Source organism: Pygocentrus nattereri, chromosome 13 (genome assembly GCF_015220715.1).
Source record: "Pygocentrus nattereri isolate fPygNat1 chromosome 13, fPygNat1.pri, whole genome shotgun sequence".
In the NCBI taxonomy this organism is placed as follows: domain Eukaryota; kingdom Metazoa; phylum Chordata; class Actinopteri; order Characiformes; family Serrasalmidae; genus Pygocentrus; species Pygocentrus nattereri.
In genome coordinates this window covers 4,469,744-4,490,715 of record NC_051223.1, presented here as the reverse complement: position 1 = coordinate 4,490,715, position 20,972 = coordinate 4,469,744, and the positions used below count along the sequence as shown (strand labels likewise).

The 20,972-nt window shown below is 40.5% G+C and overlaps 2 protein-coding genes across 2 annotated transcripts in view; both read right to left on the bottom strand.

Moving 5' to 3' along the window:
• Nucleotides 1-1,868: 1,868 nt before the first annotated feature.
• On the bottom strand, nucleotides 1,869-16,604 carry irf9 (interferon regulatory factor 9). Its single transcript, XM_017704534.2, has 10 exons — nucleotides 16,482-16,604; nucleotides 13,039-13,095; nucleotides 11,009-11,131; nucleotides 9,971-10,151; nucleotides 8,518-8,660; nucleotides 7,594-7,678; nucleotides 6,668-6,727; nucleotides 4,543-4,917; nucleotides 4,178-4,290; nucleotides 1,869-2,239 (listed from the first exon to the last, which is right to left on the bottom strand). The coding sequence occupies exons 2-10, from the start codon at nucleotides 13,093-13,095 to the stop codon at nucleotides 2,090-2,092; spliced, it is 1,287 nt and encodes a 428-aa protein (XP_017560023.1). The 5' UTR covers nucleotides 16,482-16,604; the 3' UTR covers nucleotides 1,869-2,089.
• Nucleotides 16,605-18,837: 2,233 nt separating this feature from the next.
• Nucleotides 18,838-20,972, bottom strand: part of LOC108431411 (E3 ubiquitin-protein ligase RNF31) — a 31,645-nt gene continuing 29,510 nt past the window's right edge. Inside the window, exon 23 of the mRNA XM_017704531.2 lies at nucleotides 18,838-20,112. Coding sequence (XP_017560020.2) covers nucleotides 20,065-20,112 — 48 coding nt within the window. The 3' untranslated portion in view covers nucleotides 18,838-20,064. The remainder of the gene's footprint in view (nucleotides 20,113-20,972) is intronic.

Genomic DNA, 20,972 nt, shown 5'->3' with positions numbered 1-20,972 from the left:
TATTAACTGTCTAACATGTACACTCATTTAATCTCGTCTTAATGTTCATTAGCAATTCTTAAGTAACCACAAACCACTGCAAATACTTCTATTACTATTATAACATTATTGATATAATAATTACATTTATTTCCTCTATGCTATTATTAAATATATAAACAGTATTATTAACAATAATAATCTTCACATAATGATTACTATCATCATCATCATTAGTAATATTATTATATACCCCTGAACGAGTCCAACATGACTATGGTAATAAGGAGCATTTGAGCAAAATCAAAGTTTGTGAATACTTAAACATTTTTATGTAGAGTAATGCATTAATTTATTGAACACAGAACAGCATAAAACACTAACAGTTAGATTTTTGAGCACTTCTAAACTTTATAAACTTTATAGAACTTTATAACAACACCTGATGTACATTCATGACCTCAGTGACCTCTCAGCCAATCAGCTCACCAACAACTCTCGTCAGCAGTAAGGCAGAGCGATCAGCTCTCGTCAGCAGTAAGGCCGACCGACCAGCCCTCGTCAGCAGTAAGGCCGACCGACCAGCCCTCGTCAGCAGTAAGGCAGAGGCGATCAGCTCTCGTCAGCAGTAAGGCCGACCGACCAGCCCTCGTCAGCAGTAAGGCCGACCGACCAGCCCTCGTCAGCAGTAAGGCCGACCGACCAGCCCTCGTCAGCAGTAAGGCCGACCGACCAGCCCTCGTCAGCAGTAAGGCCGACCGACCAGCTCTCGTCAGCAGTAAGGCCGACCGACCAGCTCTCGTCAGCAGTAAGGCCGACCGACCAGCCCTCGTCAGCAGTAAGGCCGACCGACCAGCCCTCGTCAGCAGTAAGGCCGACCGACCAGCCCTCGTCAGCAGTAAGGCCGAGCGACTAGCTTTCGTCAGCAGTAAGGCCGACCGACCAGCCTGACCAGCTCTCGTCAGCAGTAAGGCCGACCGACCAGCCTGACCAGCTCTCGTCAGCAGTAAGGCCGACCGACCAGCCCTCGTCAGCAGTAAGGCCGACCGACCAGCCCTCGTCAGCAGTAAGGCCGACCGACCAGCCCTCGTCAGCAGTAAGGCCGACCGACCAGCCCTCGTCAGCAGTAAGGCCGACCGACCAGCCCTCGTCAGCAGTAAGGCCGACCGACCAGCCCTTGTCAGCAGTAAGGCCGACCGACCAGCCCTCGTCAGCAGTAAGGCCGACCGACCAGCCCTCGTCAGCAGTAAGGCCGACCGACCAGCCCTCGTCAGCAGTAAGGCCGACTGACCAGCCCTTGTCAGCAGTAAGGCCGACATCCTACTGCTCTTCCTATTACATCCTGCTTCTGTTTGATGTAGAAAAATGGAATTTATCTGGCCATTTTTTTAAAAAAATTTTTAAGCAAAATGCATCCTTCTCCTTTACAAAATTAAAAGAAGGTCCTGTATAGATGCTCCAAAACTATTTAAACTATTTTAACCATTTCATCACCATTTACTGAGGACTCACTTGTGGGTGCCCTCTGGTATTTTACAGTTACGTTTTTGATTTAACAGGAGAAATAGGAAGTGGCCAGACTCCCCTTGAACCGGGCCTGTTCCTGCTGAATGCCAGTGCAGTTATCATGAGTGAAGTGTTGGCATTTCTTAGTAGATTCGTCTGATAATTCCATTCATTTCTTAATTATAAAAGGCTGTTTCTCATGCTGTGTCATGAATGAATGCACAAAGGCAGATTTAACTAACGGTCTCAATTAGCATAAAAGCCAAAGTTATGGCAGAGTTCTAACCATACCTGTTCAGCATGCAGTGCTCTAGTTTTGAGCTTATGTTAGGCAATCAGGATTTAAGGATGAACTGAATGTGGGCAAATGAAACTGTCAGTCACTCAGTTGGTGTCATTTATTTATTTTTATTAGTGTTTTAAAACCATAATCACAATACATGACAGCAGATGTACAAATAAAGTGTCTAATCTAAATGTAATACTGGGTGTGACTGAACCATAAAGGAAACTGAACTGCTACTGTAGTGCATGTTCAGGAGATTGTTGCTTACATATGAATAGACCTTGACCCGACGGTTAAAAAAGACTAACATTAAAGCTATTACGAATTCACAGGTTGCTCTGGTAATGACACAAGGTTGAGTGTGACCTCTCCGGATGGGCTCTGCTGAGCCAAGCTCTGGAGGATGCTCAGAGAATTTCGGAAGGACTCGGCTTCCTGGATCATTTTATCAGCCCATGGAAAAGAAATCTATAGGAAAAAGCGAGGGAGAGAGCAAGTGGGATTAATGAGTATAATCAAAATGTTTCAGGACCAAGTGTAAAAACAGTTAAGTAGCCGTTTTAGAAGTGAAAACGTCTTATATGCATTCATCTGCTGGCTGTCTCTGATGCTCTGGATTTAATATATTTGGAAAAGTTACACACAAAAATATGATCAGATCTTTATTTATGTCACAATTGATAGAGTACCCAATAAAACAAACAACACAGATGATTATATGGTTTTTCATCCATTTATTGAACAAAGTGATCGAAAATTAAATGTCTTGGCAAAAGTATGTGAACTTCTAGAATGATCAGTTTGGTACAGGTGATAATCGGGGTCAGGAGGTTCAATCAATTGGATGACTATCAGGTACTGTACGAGTGTGGCTGACCCTACCGTATTTTAAAAAACATCAACCTGAGTTTTCGCCATCACAGTCTGGTCTTTACTATACACATTAACACTTTACACTGCTCCAGTGTTCCACTCCACCCCTGTTCGATTTATTATTCATGTGTCCTCTAGTGTGTGATCTATAATCTGTACTCTTTCTGTGCAGTAATTCTTAGATGTGCAATATTATATAACGCTATAAGCCATCCAAGGAATGTGCAACAACTGCTACCTCACCTGTTTATTGCCTATTGACTGTTTTAGAATATATAGTTTTATAGTCCTTTTTCTTTATATTTAAGATTTTTGATACTTTTTTCCCTTAAATACTGCACTTTATATATTTTAGCCTTTATGTTTAAATTGTTTTGTATGTAGGAATTGCCGTTGGATTGCTGCTCAATTTCGTTGTACACTGTGCAATGACAAACACATCTTATCATCTTATCTTTTAGTTGCAGGCAATGTCTCAGTCAAATGACATTTCTCAGGACCTCATAAAGTTATCTGCCAGCGCTCATTAGGATTGGAAAGGCTCCATAAATATTTCTGAAGAGTCTGAACTTAACCAATCCACTGTCAAGCAGACAGTTACCCTTCCCTGGAGTGGTCATCCAACAAAAATGACTCCAAGAGATGTAAAATATTTTGGGCGATCACAAAGAACGCAAGGACAACATCTAGGGACCTGCAGGCCTCTCCTACACTGGCTAATGTCACTGTTCTACCACCAAGCAAAGTCCACCATCAAGCAAACACTGAACAAGGATAGTGTGTATGGAATCTCAGCATGGTGAAAGTCAGTCTTCTCCAGCAAGAACATTTCTGCTTTTTTTTTCCTAAGGACCACCTGGATGAGCCAGAAGACTACTGAGATCCTGGCTATCTGCAATTTCTCTCCAGGATCAATAAAGTTCTACCTATCTATCTATCTATGAAACATGGTGGTGGCAGTATCATGATTTGGGGCAGTTTTGCTGCTATAGGTCCAGGACATTTTGCCATAATTTGAGGAACCGTTTGGTTGAAGCCACCGCTGCTCAAGTGGGTCAAACTAGTTCTTGAAAGCAGAGGTTCAAATGCTTTTGCCAGCAAAAACATGAGATTGCTATGTTCAATAAACAAATGAAAAACTACATAATTATTTGTGTTATTTGTTAGATTATTAGGTTTTCTTTATTTATTGTTAAGTTAAATGAGTTAGATGAAGATCTCATCATGTCCGTTTAACCATCCAGTTTAATATGTTTCAAACCAATTTAGAACAGCTCTAAACAGAACAGTGTTTTTAGAAGCAAAGTGCAGATAACTCCCGAAAAACAAGAACTTATTTCTCACAACTGTTTAGAATGAAATTTACTACTTTAATTCTGTTTCAGTACTGTGGCTTAACCAGACGTGAAATTATTCTCAGCTTTGCAGCTGTTTTGTAAATGACATTTTCTGTAGGTTATAGGAAAATGTGGGCTGTTTTGTGGACGACATTTGCAGCGGTCATTTGCTAAAAAGCAAAAAACCTTGTTGTACCTTAATGATGATGTGTTTCTCAGCTAGGTCATCTCCTTCAGAAAGTTCCTCTCCGAAACACAACGTAATTTCACTCTGAGGCAGATTCCCCCCAGCTCGGAAATTATCCAACTCTAAAATCCCAAAAAAAAACAATTTTTAACACTTTAGAAAAAAAGGACACCTGACCTTAGTGTCACGTCATTTCTTAATAAGGCATTAGTAGATGCTTTACTATGATAGCAAATAGTAGTAAAGTCATTTACAATTCACACAAAGATCCTATACACATAGAAGAGAATTAGGCTAACTTACTAAATCCAGTACAACAAGGAAATCTGTCAATGAACATGTTTGTTGGGCTCTACGTGTGTTTGTGTGTGTACCCTGTTTGAAGTGTTCTTTGCTGAAGATCATAGTGGGCTCTTGGCTTCTCTCCAATTTGTTCGGCCCCACCCTCTGTGGCCCCAACCAGAACACTCGTCCCAGGCAGAAACGTTTGGCGTAAATACCCCGCCCACTGCAGGTAAGAACCACCCCCTTTTCCAAGTAGGGCAACAGTGCGGAGATTGCCAAGCTTTGGGCGGAGTCACAGCTTATGGGGGGCGGGGGCAGTGGTATCCGGGGGAAACTGCAGCCATTCAGAGTAGGAGGCGAAGGGGAGGGGGGAACAAAGGCAATCCTGACATCCTCACTCACAACGTCCCGCCGCAACACCTCCTCACCAAGATAATACACACTGACCGAAAAGGAGGGAGAAACTGAAGAAAAAACACACAGAAGCACTGTTAATACTCTTACTCATCACTTAATTATTGATCATTTTCATTGTTAATTAAAAGTAATAATTTGAGTGTAACGATGCACATTTTGAGATTTCGATGTAATTGTTGATTCTGAGATCAAGACTCAATCCGAGTTTCGATATTTTATATGTTCTACATGTCTTGATTCTACAGAGCTCTAATTATACACTCACATGAAAAAGTTTGGGTACCCCTGGTCAAATTACATGATTTATTGAAGCGAAAATAAATACACAACCTCTGCAGAGAAAAGCTTCAGCATATTTTAATGCACAATTGCTTTTTTATGAATATATGTACAACCCCATTTCCAAAAAAGTTGGGATACTATGTAAAATGTAAAAAATAGGATGCAACGATATGCAAATCATGTAAACCATATTTTAAAAGGAAAATAGTACAAAGACAACATATCAAATGTTGAAACTGAGAAATACATTTTTTTTTAAATCTATGGTCATTTGATGCCAACAACACATTCCAAAAAATCAGGGACAGAGGGGCATGTTTACCACTGTGTTTCATCACCTCTTCTTTTAACAACACTCTGTAACCATTTGGGAACTTAGGAGACAGTGCCGTAGTTTTGAAAGTGAAATGTTTTCCTGTTCTTCTTATCAGTGGTGACAGAACTGCAGGCGGGTCAGTTTAGCACCCAGACTCTTTTAATAAAGAGCAAGGCTGTTGTAATACATGCAGAATGTGGTTTGACATTGTCTTGCTGAAATAAACAAGTTCTTCCCCGAAAAAGACGTCACCTGAATGGCAGCAAATGTTGCCAAAACATGTATATATATTGTTCGTATATATATTGTTCAGCATTAATGGTGCCTTCACAGATGTGCATGTCACCCATGCCATCATGAATGCTGGCTTTTTAAATGAACATTGATAACAAGCTGAGTGGTCTTTAGCCCAGAGGACACAATGTGCATGATTTCTAAAAAGAACCTCAAATGTTGCTTCGTCGCACCACAGGACACTTTTCCACTTCCCAGAGAAGGCGGCAGCGTTTCTGGATCTTGTTTCTTCTTTGTGTTTTAGAGTTTTAACTTGCATTTGTGGATGCAATGTTTCTTGTATTCACAGACAGTGGTTTTCATAAGTGTATCACTTATGAAATTTTTATGAAACTTATGAGATTTTCACTACAGAATCATGTCTGTTTTAAAAGCAGTGCCACCAGAGGGCCCAAAGATCATGGCCAGCCAATACTGGTTTTCAGCCTGGTCTCTAATATACAGAGATTTTTCCAGATTTTCGGAATCTTTTAATGATATTATGTACTTTAGATGATAAAAGCAAAAGCCTCTCTCTGAGGTACTTTTTTAATACTCAATCACGTTACTGATCTATTGCCAACCACCAGGTGTTTTTATTTTATTTTTTGCATTACACAACTTTACCAAACTTTTTTTAAACATGTTTTTGGCATCAAATTCAAAATGAGCAAATCTTTGAATAAATCTTTCATTAAACAATAAAATTTCTCAGTTTCAACATTTGATATGCTGTCTTTGTACTATTTTCAATTAAATATAGGGTTTAAGTGATCTTTTTTTTTTTTTTTTTTGCACAGAATTCCAACATTTTGGGAAATGGAGTCGTATTAATTGTAAATAAAATAAAAGTGTCTGCTAAATTCCATAAATGTACAGCGTCACACCCTTGATAATGAGGCAATAGCTAATTATTGATGAAATACCTTTATCTCCAGGGAGAGGGGCTGTTTCAATCGTTACGTTTAATTGGATCTCATTAAGCACTGAAAAGAAACGGTACACCAATAACAATCATGCAAGTCACCCCCATGCCATCAGACTGTGTAATTCTAAAGATTGCACATGAATACAGATGAATGCAATGCTACGTGCATAATTATCCAAAAACAGCAGCAACCTTGTTTGTGTGGCGAACGTGGACAATAATTCTGAACAAACTTCACTTGGTTGTTTATATAACATCTTCTATCCTCAGCACTTCAGCAGAAGTACATCAATTTAACATAAAATACATTTTGGCACCCGATCAAAATACTTTGTGCAACATCCCTTTACCAAAGAACAGCACGAGTGTTCTGCTAATACGTTGATGAAGTATGACGGTGGAACCATTTTCTATCTCACAAGGGTTCATGACGTTATGAAAACCAGGAGGTTTTGCATCAAGATTTGTCTGCCTCTGCCTGGACACTCAGCTTGGGTCAGATTGTTGGAATTAAGCTTTTAAATGTCCATTCCGGGCCTCTGACCTTTAACCCCAGTGTGAACCTTTCACCAGATGAGAAGATTGCACACACTGAGGACCACTTGAGGACCACTGAAGACTTCAGTTGGAAGACTGGACTTGCACAGATCTTTGTGTGTTCTCCTCATCACTATTACAGGAGAAGACTCAGTGCCATTAGCTGAGAAAGGAAGCACTAAATGAAGGGGTGCCAAGATTTGAATAATTCAACCTCTCTGAAAGGCTTTATTTCTTTCATATTTTCACTGTAAACAGCTTTTCTGCTCATCTTCAGTAGCTATTAATTCTAGCTTGGGCTATGTTATGTACTATAAGCAGTGCTTTGAACAATAAAGATAAAGATAGGAGTAAACTGATGATGATGATGATTAAAAGCCCACTCACTGTTGTCACTCTTTGGGATGATCATGGGTTCTGTCAACTCCTCTAAATGAAGAGTGATCTCGTTTCCTATGCTGCCATTCATTTCCTATAAATTGTAAAATCAAAAGTTGTCTGTAATTCACAGCCACACAACAGATCATTCAGATAGAATAAAATAAAATACATTTCGTAAACCTGACCTGCAGATTGTGTCTGCTGTTATATGATAACCCTGTAAAGCTCCTTCAGACTCTATCAGTATCTATATAAAACACTAAAGAACACTTGAAGACCCATCTTTTTTAAGAGTGCACAGTTGTACAACTTAAAGTGCAGTGTAGACTGTGGTTGGTTAGTGTAGTGGTTAACACCTCTGCCTTCTCCACTGTAGACTGGGGTTCAATCCCCACCTGGGCAAACACCCTACACTATACCAATAAGAGTCCTTGGGCAAGACTCCCAACACCACCTTCGCCTACCTGTATAAAATGATCAAACTGTAAGTCGCTCTGGATAAGCGCGTCAGCCAAATGCCGTAAATGTAAATGTAGATTGAAATGCCATAAAATATGCTCTTAACAAGAAAAATCTGAAATAATGTTGTACAATAAATATGAATAGCTACCTAACCAGCAAGATTTGATATCTTTATTTGGGTCATTTTCAACTTTTGTCAGCTTCCAAATACTAAATCAAGAATAAAATATTAACGTAACAAATACTCAGCTATTTAAATTATTAGTGCCAGCCCAAATAGCCCCTAATATTGGTCAGAGTCCCCCTTTTGTTTACACACTGACCCTTCCTGATATAGACTGAAGCGATCGACTGTCACTAACACAAGGCTTTTCAGAACATCTGTTTTCACTGCTGTTAATTCTCACCAGACAAGTTTAAATCTAGCCAGACTAATATAAATCTCATCATGCTAATGTTAAATCTTACCAAGGTAATTTGCTGTGCAGCAGTCTCCTCCTCCTTGATGATTTTTGGCAGACTTTCTTCACTGCTCTCTGTTTCAGTCCTTTGTCTCCTTTTGCTTCTCCTCACAGCTTTCTCTCCACTTTCTTTCTTCAGCTCAGCCCCTCCTGCGTACAGTTCAAAATATTGTTATACACCTGTATTGTTGACACTATTCAGTTTAGACCCAAAACAGTGTAAATAAGTACATTAATTTTTTTATGTTTGTAGTGTATAAACTTAAATAAGCCCTGAAAATTTGCTGAAGTTAATTATTCATTCACTTATTTATTTTTTTCCCCCAAGATGGAAAATGATAACACTTCAAATAACAAAAACACTAAATATACATGGACTTTTTAGTTTTTAGTGATATAGCTCAAAAAGAAATGTTCATCTCTCTTTTAACAGTCAGACGTCTGGACTGGGCTTAAAGAGGCCCACTGTACACTTCAGGCCTAACGATGCTCTCAGATCATTCTTTAAATGTAATCAAATGACTGAAAGTGTATCGATAAGAATTTTTCTCATTAATACACTTCTAAACAACAGAAACTCTGTGTTATGATGGACTAATATCAATCATTTAAACTGGAAACTAGTTGACCAGTACACTGAGAGTATGTTCCATGAGGCGCTTCACACTTAAAAGTGTGTGAGGCGTTGTTACGCTAAGCGGAATAAACAGATAAACAAATAAAATAAACAGTAATTGTGCATTAAAATGTGCAGAAGGGTGTTCTCTGTAGATGACGTGTACTTGTGTAATTTAACCAGGGATCCCCAAACTTAAAAACCTTAAAAAAACTTAAAAATCCTAACTTTCACTGTAGGTTAGAGAGACACTCCTGTTGTTCCATCTGCCATGGAAATTTAAAGCAACGTAAATAGTAGCGACCAAACAATGACAGGCTTTAAAGACTTGTTTATTTTTCAGGGCGTGTTTTGGCCTCATTTGAGTACACCCTGTTCTGCTTTAGTGCTGAATAATTACAGCCATTTGCTGGTTTATTACACAAGATGATGGGATGAGTCACTCATAGGGCTGCTATGCTATGATATGCTATCATTAGGGTAATAAATTACCTCACTGGGGGCTTTTCTGAATATATTATGGGTCACTATCATCAGTACATTTGGAACAATGAACTGCATGTATCAAAAACAGACTTTGGCTACTTCTAGAAAGCCTGTAAACAACAAGCCCTTAAACGGCTTAGTAACAGATCGCTGATGAGATGATGGCCCCATTATGCTATTATCTTGTTTTATTCATTGATTTTTTTCAGTAGTTTTATGTTGTATAGTACTCGCTTTTTGAAAAGTGTTTTTTGTAGCACTGCTGTTTGAATTTGTCCTTCCAAACTTGTTGACAAACGTCTAAAAAACGGAATACTGTGATATATGTTGTGTATCATGTGACAGAACTGAATTTTACCTTGCTCTGACAGCGGAACGAGCTCATAAACTTTATAGGGTTCGGAGATGTCCAGCTGTGACCTTTCTGTGACCTCTCTGAACTCTGGGCTTTTGTTTAAAGCGCAGCGCAGGCGTGTCTTCCAGGAGGCGGGGTCGGCATGACCAGGCTTCGAAAGCTTCCCTTTAAACTCAGCCCATGCCTGGATAGAAGGGTCACAATATTTAAAATAAATAATTATATATATACATTATATATTAGTCATATGTACAAATACAGTTTTATAAATTACATGCCAAAAGTGACACATTTAGTAGATTAAGAGACCTTTATCAGTCCCACAATCTAACCCATATGTGCAGTGACACACCACCTGCACACTTGCCCTATCTGCAGCGCCTGGGGAGCAGTTGGGGGTCAGGTGCCTTGCTCAAGGGCACTTAAGTCATGTACTGTCAGCTCAGGGGATCAAACTGACAACCTACCGGTTGCAAGGCAGGTTCCCTAACTTCCAGCCCACACCTGCCCAGGTAAATGTAGTGTAAAGGTGAACATTCCTTGTTTCTACACTCATTGTCCATTTTATCAGCTCCACTTACTGTATAGCTGCACTTTGTAGTTCTACAGTTACAGACTGTAGTCCATCTGTTTCTCTGATACTCTGTTACCCTGTTCTTCAGTGGTCAGGACCCCCACAGAGCTGGTAATATTCAAGTGGTGGATCATTCTCAGCACTGCAGTGACACTGATGTGGTGGTGGTGTGTTAGTATGTGTTGCATTGGTAGTGCAAGTGGATCAGGCACAGCAGTGCTGCTGGAATTTTTCAACACTGTGTCCGCTCACTGTCCACTCTGTTAAACACAAGCTGTTTATACGTATACTAACTTTATACAATTATCTGCAACAAGCGTTTACATCACAGAAAGCAGCGATTCCAAACTTTTGAACAGGGGTGCATCATAAATTCACTGCGATCACATGTTCAGAGTGGAATTATGAGCCATAAACATTTGGGCAGGTCGGGAAACATAAAGCAAAAAGCAAAAGGAAGAAGAAACCTTAAAGATAGCGGCATCCTCATCAGTGCGGAAATCTTGCTTCCCAGCATGTTTCCATGGGATACGGAACATGGTCTTTTCAGGATTATCCCACATGAGGCCGTTATATTTTCCACTGCTCACCTGTGCACACACAGCGGCATGAGAAACATTACATTGCTTGTTTTTTCCCTGAGGTGCACGTATGATGCTGGTGCAGTTTTATGTGCAGAAGGCATTATTTTTGTCCAATGTCCATATGTCCAATGTCCACTTTAAGTCCCTTAGAATTACACAGGCTGTTCTGTGACATCATAAAAACTAATTCAAAATACTTTTCTGTAGTGTAGTTTCCACATATGGACTTTCTAAAGTGGGAGTGAACACGTTTTGAAAATGTTTACATAGTACATCAAATTCTTGAACTAAAAAGTTATTAGTCAGGTTACAGAGATATGAGCCCTTTAATATTACTCAGATGCAAAAACATGCATATTTTATTGTTTTCAACTATGAGCAACAAGCAACTTTGTTTTTGTTTTTTTTGCCAATTTCCTTATGGCTCATGCATCCAAGGTCAAGAAACCACTGTTGTTGATTCAATTTTTATTTTGAGATGTTTACACTTTCTGAGCAGTTATTATATAGACAAATTAAAGATGTCTTTCTGATTCAATGCAATGCGAAGCCTGCCTGCACATGTTTAACACATTCAGCCCTGCAGGCTCTACAAAACCCTCCTCCAAATTTACATGTGTGACTCACGGTTTAATTAGGTTTAGCCTCAGGCTTCATCAGTAAACACTGCAGTGACTGTAAACATATTGGTGTGAGTTATAACCAAAAAATTTCTTTTTTTTATTACTAACTACTTTATCCAGTTTAGTCATATTTTAATTAGCTCTTATTTTTATTTATTTATTGTAACATACCATAGAGCCAAAAGTATGACAACCATTCTTGTTACTGAGTTCAGTCATACCCATTGCTGACAGCAGTATATAATCAAGCACATAGCCTTGCAACCTGCATAGACAAATACTGGCAGTAGAATGGGTCATACTGAACAGCTCATTGGCTTTAAAAGTGGCACTGTCATAGGATGCCATCTTTACCACAAGACAGATCATGAAATTTCTGTCCTGCTAGATCTGCCCCAGACAACTGTCAGCACTAATATTCTTTAACTGAAATATCTAGGAGCAACAACAGCTCAGCCACGAAGCAGCCAACCATGCCAGTAAAAATGATCTATACTCTCTTGCATCACTCACTACAGTCATAGGGTTGCTAGAACTGGGACTGGGATTATGTGCACTTCACTATCTGGCAGCTTGATGGATAAATATGGGTTTGCCATATACCAGAATACACAGTGGCAACAGTAAAGTATGGTGGAGGCAGCATATGGTCTGGGGCTGTTTTTCAGGCCGCTTCATTCCAGTGAAGGGTAATGTTAATGGTACTGCACACAAAGATATTTCCAGCATGACTGAACCCCTATGCACAAAGCGAGGACCAAAAAGGCTTGGCTTGCCGAGTTTGGTGTGGAGGAACACCAATGGCCTGAACTGAGCCCTGACCTCAACCCCACTGAACACGTAGGATGAACGGAAACACTGATTGTGAGCCAGGCCTTCTCATCCAACATCAGCACCTAACCTCACAAATGCTCTTTTGACTGAACAGGCGCAAATTCCCAGAGATCGAGATCTTGTGTACATAAGCTGTAATACTGAGTCGCAATCTAAAAGCTTTACATTTTTGCACCGTTGCATGAATTAAATCGAAGTTTTCTTGATTTTTTCCATGGAAGTCCAAGTTCTGACTGGAAATTAGGTGAACCGGTGTGTACTGACCCTGCTGCAGGTCAGTCAGGTCTTTAGCCTGATGGGCTGTCTTCATCATGCTATTTGGACTTTGCTAGCAATACTAATGCTGTTTTTGAAGTTTTGAAGCAGCCAATGAAACAGAGAGTATCCAAACGTCACTCTTTAAGCACATTTGAGCTCCTAATCCACATCGCTCTGCTGGATCACACGCTGACTAACCTGCTCGACCAGCCATGAGCGCAGCCGCCGTGTAGAGCGCATTTTAACCGTCGCCATCTGAAAGAAAACATCATAACAATCACTGACAGTTTCAAGGACCATAACCAATAACTCATTGCTGTGATAAATAAAGATAAACAAAGAAAACAAGTAAAAAAGTATTTTAATGGAAAAACAATGGATTTAAAAATACTTGATGTCTAAACTGCCTCAGGCATGAGGTGACACATTCTAAACGTATCGTTGCTGTCGGAAGAAAACCTTGTATCTCCATTTTTGGCATTTTTCAGTTTTTGACATAGTTTGAAAGTATCCGTCACTCTTTACATTGTCTGTAAATTTTATGATGAATGGCCTAAAAGAAATGGCCCAAAATGACATGGGAAAAATTCTGGTTCCATTGACTTCCATTGAAAGTGAAGTATGTTTTTTCCTTCTCCTGTAAAGTTACCATTTTGGAGATACAAGGTTTTCTTCCGACAGCAGGGATATGTGAGGGAGCTTTTAGAGGCGTTTAACTCTCCAGACATCTGGGTCCCATCACCACCACTGTGAACAACTCAGCATCTCACATCAAGCCACTCTGAAGGACTTGTTTTGCATCGAAATGATTTAATGATGGCCCTGCGATGGACTGGAGACCTGTCCAGGGTGTATCCTGCCTTCCGCCCGAAGACTGCTGGGATAGGCTCCAGCTCCCCCCCGCGACCCTGACGGAGAAGCGGCTTAGAAAATGGATGGATGGATGGATGATTTAATGATGGAGAAATTAGGGGGCAGTCGTGGGCTGGAGGTTAGGGATCTGGCCCTGTGACCGGAAGGTTGCCGGTTCGATCCCCAGGGCCGACAGGGCCATGACTGAAGTGTCCTTGAGCAAGACACCTAACCCCCAACTGCTCCCCGGGCACCGTGGATAGGGCTGCCCACCGCTCCGGGCAAGTGTGCTCACTGCCCCTGAGTGTGTATGTGGTGTTTCACTTCACGGATGGGTTAAATGCGGAGGCGGAATTTCCCCGGTTGTGGGATCAAAAAAGTATCACTTAAAATATTTGTCGAATTCTACTGTTACACCATCGGTCACTATGGTGAGCTGCTATTCGTCAGTGTCTGGTTCCAGATTTTCTCACACTAAAGCACCGTAATGCAAAAAAAGGAAGTAGCTCTGTAGTGTTTTATCGATCATTAGCAACGCCGTAGTCCCTCTTTAAAGAAATTACAGGGTACTTTCTGTTGGAAGGTGACCGTCTCAAACCATAACCTAAGTTTGTACTTGGGAAAATACTTTATTTACTTTTTTTTCTATTTTTAAATTTCTATTTTGACTTTCACACTTTCAGAAGTGCTGCCCCACATTTTTGGTCACTACCGAAACACAAGAGTTGTGGTCTGTGGCTTATTCAGTGTGTAACATTTAAAACATTGTCATTTCTGTGACACATTTTCTGCAGTTCAGAAAACGTTTTGGTGTTTTAATGAATAATATTGTGGTTTTATGCGAGTACAAGCGTTTCAAGGCTGTGTTTGCCGTCATGTACTGGCTAGTGTTTTTGGGTTTTGCTCAAAATGGGTTAAAACTGTCTTTACAGAAACCGTCAGGACTGAAACAGGATTGTTTTGGTAGCAACGGAATGGAACGTTTTCACATTTATTTTCATAAAATGAGCAGAATTAAGCTACAGAGTCACTCACAGCAATATATTTTAATGTAGAATGCAGCTGATAAGAATCTGTTCTTTCACCCAGGTGTATACGTCTGCGTCTACAGCGTCTGTGGTCTGTTTGTGTGGTGGACACCGTGGCGCTGGTGGGTGTTTGTCCCTTAAGAAGGTTGAAGTGAAATGAGGAAAACGATTGTGCATCGCAGTCTACAAACTATCCCACCGCTCTTGGTGCCGTGGCGTCTAGTACAGGAAACAGAAGTATGAACTTCTTCTGTTGTACAACTGGGTGAAAGGTGGCTTTGAGGAGATTATTCAAGGCCTTGAACTTGAACGAGAGCTGCTGCAGAGGTTATTAGGAGCCATAGGATGGACCTCAATCAAAGACCTTACGCTTAGTTACGTTTCTGAACGGATCCCAATCTGCTTTTTATTAGTTGTGCAATTTTGCAATCATATGCGGAATTTGTATAATTTGCATAAAAGTATTTTAAGCTTTGGTCACAGTGGCGTTTAGACTAGTAGTAGGAAAAAGACAGCAGGTTCAAATAACAGGACTCATTGCTGCCGATGATATGATGCCCCCAGGGTGAGTGTAGCTTGAATGGTAACTGCCCTGATGGCAGGTTTTAAACCGCAAAACCGTTCGAACAAAGTAGCAGTTTCTCCTCTGGTGGCTGCTTTATTGATGACATCTGTCTTTGTTTAACTGTGTTAGGCAGCAGAGGTGGCCCTGCATCACGGGAAGGTGGCTGGCCACCCCTGGCCACCGCCGGCCACCTCTGACCACCCCTTGGCTACATTTCAGTGTATTATTCAGGCATGTTTACTATGACACATGCAACATTTGAATGCATTTGTTCCTCTTATCCTACTCATCCGTCAGTTTCAGGCAGTTTTCAATGAATTTAGCTAATAATGTAATAAACGAATAATTAACATTTGTACACTTTCTAATAATGCTAATACTATGACTGACGGAGCCCCGCTGATGACATCCCGCATGAATAAAAATAATACGTGGCCACGCCTTATTAACGCGTGGGAACGACTTCGTAAGGCGTGGGAATGGGATGATTAAGTCGTGGCCATGACTTAGGGAGGCGTGGGAACGAGATCATGGCTTACTAAGTCGCGGAAAAGCATTAGAATCCCGTTCCCACGCTTTACTAAGTCGTGGCCACGCATTATTTTTATTTATACAGGAAGTCACCAGCGGGGCTTCGTAATCGCTAGTAATAAGTCTTTTTTCCTACAACGGTGGAAGTCTGGATTTATTTAGATTTGGCAGCGCCCTCTGGTGACCGAGCCGATGAACTGCAGGTGCAGGAGGTTTTGGCGTGACGACCATCGCAAACACAACAGAGCTTAAACAGGACAACAGACGGTTTATTCAGAGTTCAGAACAACGTCCTGGCCAGAACAGCGTGTGTATGCGTGCCCGAGTGGCGTCGTTTAATATCTCGTTAAAAGTGAAGTAAAAGAAACGAACTCCGACCTGTTTCCACTAAACTGGCCATCGGCATGAGAAGCGCTTCCTACTCTACGCGTAAAACCGCTGTAGCAGCAGTTAAACGGCGCTAGGACTGATAACAGCGACAGAGCTGTAGTCCGCGAATAAAACCCCGTGACAGCTCATAAGTCACAGCCGAACTACTGACTGTTTAAATGTTAAATGTGTTCTTTTAAAATAAACTCTTAAATAATCTCCCCGGGTTCGACTCTAACTATCGCACTCGTAAGCGCGTCCGAGTTCGGCGGCGGACGTCTAAGTTTCGTTTTTACCTTTTCTCCGGTTGCGATTCTTCTTCTCTCTCCAAAACGAATCTGACCGCACTCCGAAAGCGGTGTGCTCCTGGTCGCCTACAGCGTCCGTCCAGCCCTCAGTCCAGCGAGAAACTCCCTCCTTTTCCCAGAAATCACATGACCTTTCAGGAGGAGCGGCTCTTCACCGCCAGAGGGCGACAAAAACACCGCGCCCTGCACTGAACCGCGCTGCTCATTGCAGGACATCATTTCATTCATTCGTTCGTTTATTCGTTCGTTTGTTTGTTTGTTTGTTTGTTTGTTTGTTTGTTTGTTTACTCGGTGCAGTTCTGTCCAAATTAACCCACCTCATTTTAACACTGGCTTTTGTGTCTTTTCAGCAAATGTTTCTGGGAAGGTTTGTGAATCTAAATGGTTGGGTGGTCTCAGGTGGGACCGGTGGGAAAGGTTTGAACATTTGTTTGGATGCAGTGACATAAACACAAACAGCAGCTGTCAAAAAAGACAAGGTGCTGTTATAATCATGGAAATATCTGTAGTCTAACATGGGTCATCACGTACCTGTGTGATGTATAGGGTCTTTTTTTTTTTTGGTCAATAATTTGTAGGTAGCTTGACCAGAGGAGGATGGCGCCTCCTTGTTGCTATGTTCTGTACCTTCTTGAAATAAGGTAAAGACGAAGGATATAACAGATAACGTGACTTCTTTATTCTTCAGCAAACAAAACGCGTAACTGCAGGCGGCATGCTGCATAACTGTGTGCTGTCACGTGATACGCAGATCACATAAATGATGTACATCACACTTGTGAGCCTTGGTTCCTCCCAAGGTTTCTTCCTCAGCTCTGAGGGAGGTATTCATTTAAGTCATGGCCATGACTTAGTAAGGTGTGGGAACGAGATCACGGCTTACTATGTGAAGCTGCTGTGTGACAACATCAGTTGTAAAAATTCTACAAATTCTAAAAGTTCTACAAATAAATTTGATTTGATGTTCTAGCATGTTCAAAACTTCAGCTGAAATCAAGCTATTTGGTAGAAAACAGTCTGTGTGTCCCACCGGTCACAGTGTTTACATCTCCTGTGAGGATATAAGTGGGTCATAAACAATGTTCATGGCATTTAGTAGGCCACATGTTATTCACTGTCAACTATATATATATATATATATATATATATATATATATATATATATATTCATTCAAATCTTTTAATTAGAAATACTGCAATGTTCGGGTTTATTTTTAACTATGTATCCAAGCAGAATTGGGTCTTTTTCTTAGATCCTTTCTCAAGAATAAATTAAAGAACAAAATATTGGTGAGGCCCAGTGTTTGTATATACAAAAAAATAAAAATAAAATTACATTTTAGTCATATCATTTTTTTGTTGATCCCAGTATTTGTCATGTTTGTGAGAACAACCCAACTGTTGAACTGTTGTACATTATCGTGAAAAGTATCATGAGGAAATCGAATCGTAGACAGAGCACATCGTTACACCCCTATATATTTGTAAGTACTAGCAGAAGCTGCCCGGTTAGTAATTGTATGGTAATTATATTACAATGAAAGGAAACGCAAGTTACAGGGTAATGTTCACAATTACAATTCATAACTGAATTTAGATCACAATAACAATTATAGTAACAAATCTGCAGACGATAATTCTTTATTTAAATTTACATTACTGTCCAAGCTTCACTGGCACAAAACATTTGACCTTCATTGCGACACAGATTTGTCATGTTTATGAGAATAACCCATTCACATTATTGTGAAAAGTATCATGAGAAAAGTGAATCATAGGCAGAGCGTATCGTTACGCCCCTATACATTTAGTTTTAGTACTAGAAGTAAAATTAAAAACTAAAATAGAACTAAAATTCATAACTTAGATCATAACAATAACATTTACAGTAACAAATCTGCAGACAAGAATCGTTTGTCTAAATTTGCATTATCGTCCAAACTTCATTGCCACACATTTGACCCTCATTGCCCAACAGATTTGATCAGAAGGCTTATGCCCCATTCAACACGATAAAATGTTCCACCAACACCAAAATTCACCAGAAACAGAAATGGCTCCACAAACACGACAGTGAATTTATCTAGAAGGCACTGTCTGCACTATCATTACTTACCAAAGTGTTTTTTCCCAGGGTGTGTCTGATAGATAATAATGTGCACGGAGCTGAAAACTGTATCAAACATGACTAACTCTGCAGCTCACAGCCATCACAGTAGCATCTGTCTGGAACTAGTAAATATTTACCAGCTTCTCCGGGAAGCTGTCTGAGAATATTTTAGCTTCACCCAAAATAACAGCTTATTAAATTGGATTGCTAGGAAAATACAAAAAAAAAAAAAGACACACAAGGAATGTTTAATATGTTAAGAATTTGAATGATCATGACTTAAAAACGATTTACCCATTTATACAGGAGTCATATTCTCAAAACAGTTAACACACAATAGTAAACAGAAACCTACAAGCCAAAAAAACACAATTTCTTTGCATAATGATCAAACCTCAACAAACTAACTCCACAAAATACAGGTTTCCGTTTTAACTAATTTAGTCGTCATTAATGTTGTATGTCTGTCTACACACAATCTACTGAAACTTTACTGTAAACAGTATGTGACTTGGAGTGTGAGAATATTACAGACTGTTTCTGTTATTTGTTTATCATGAACACATTGTAGTGCTATGTACTGCTCATCCCTCAACCAAACAAAAATCGAACAAAAGAGAAGTTTAAAGAGAGACAAGTTCAGAAATCAACCCCCAGGGAGTGTTCAAAGGCTTGTTCCACCAAGAAAACATTTTAGTGATTTTCACACAATAATAAACCTTCTTGTGCACTTTGAGAATAAAGGAAGAACAAAGTAATTGCTACAGAATGATTCAGTTCAACAACTATGCCAACAAAAATAATGTAAAAATTTCAGTTTTATATTTGCTTGTTAAAACCCCATTGATTCCCTTAACAAGGTCATAAGGCCAGTGTGTACAAACACACTGGTATACATCAGCTTTTGCCTTCTCCTCAACAATTATTATAATTAAAGGCAAATCTAAAAACTCCACTCATCATTTGTGTTCTAACTACTACAAGTGTACTGACTCTATAGAGTGTGTCGTGCTTGGACCCCGATAGTTACCATTTGTGATGTAATTAGTAGACAGTTTTTTGGCTCTCAGTAGAAATAAACATATTTTACCTCAGTGTCAGACAAAAATGAAGTGGTAGTTGCTTGTCTTAGTTGCCAACAATGATAATGTACACTTGCTAACATTGTTGTACCACTGAAAGCTACTGAAAAAAGTTATCATATATGTGAAAATAAAAACAACTTCACAGCTCATGAAACTTTCATGATCTGCTGGGGAAGGAGACTCTTCTTCAGAATTCTGCTTGTTGACAGCAGAGATCAAAAGGAAAAACTCCTAAATATACACAAATCATTTAAATGACATGGTCAATATTCAAAACAGCACGTTTCGTCAAAAGGCGCCAAGTATTAACCAGTGGTGTGCTGGTAGATGGTGAATCACAGCAGAGGGGTCAATGTTCCTGAGGCCCACGTCTGAGTCACATCTTTCGAGGAACTTTATCACCCAGTGGAATCTCCATCAATTTCTAGAAAACAACACAAAACATGCAAATCCAGGTCATTAAAAGAAACGATTGACAGTTTAGACAATAATCACACTTATCACACAGTAAATCATGTAAGTGGGCTGTTCTACTGAAGTATTTCGAACTGTGATCCCACAGTAAAAGTAAAAACTATTAAAAACAACAATTAAGTATTCAGATCTTAGATATTTACAAGGATTATGTTATGATCTATTTAAGCTCAAGGCATCAATAGCGATAGTCCATCCATCCATCATCTTCCGCTTCTCCGGGGTTCGGGTCGCGGGGGCAGCATCCTGAGCAATGAAGCCCAGACCTCCCTATCCCCAGCCACTTCCACTAGCTCCCTGGGAGGGATTCCGAGGCGCTCCCAGGCCAGCTGGGTGATATAGTCACGCCAGCGTGTCCTGGGTCTTCCCCGGGGTCTCCTCCCCGGTGGACTTGCCTGTGACACCTCCCAAGGGAGGCGTACAGGAGGCATCCTAACAAGATGCCCGAACCACCTCAACTGGCTCCTCTCGACGTGAAGAAGCAGCGGCTCTACTCCGAGTCCCTCTCGGATGACCGAACTTCTCACCCTATCTCTAAGGGAGAGTCCAGCCACCCTGCGGAGGAAACTCATTTCAGCCGCTTGTATTCGCGATCTCGTTCTTTCGGTCATTACCCAAAGCTCATGACCATAGGTGAGGGTGGGAACATAGATCGACCAGTAAATCGAGAGCCTTGCCTTATGGCTCAGCTCTTTCTTTACCACAACAGACCGGTAAAGAGCCCGCATCACTGCTGACCCAGCACCAATCCGCCTGTCAATCTCCCGCTCCCTTGTACCATCACTCGTGAACAAGACCCCGAGATACTTA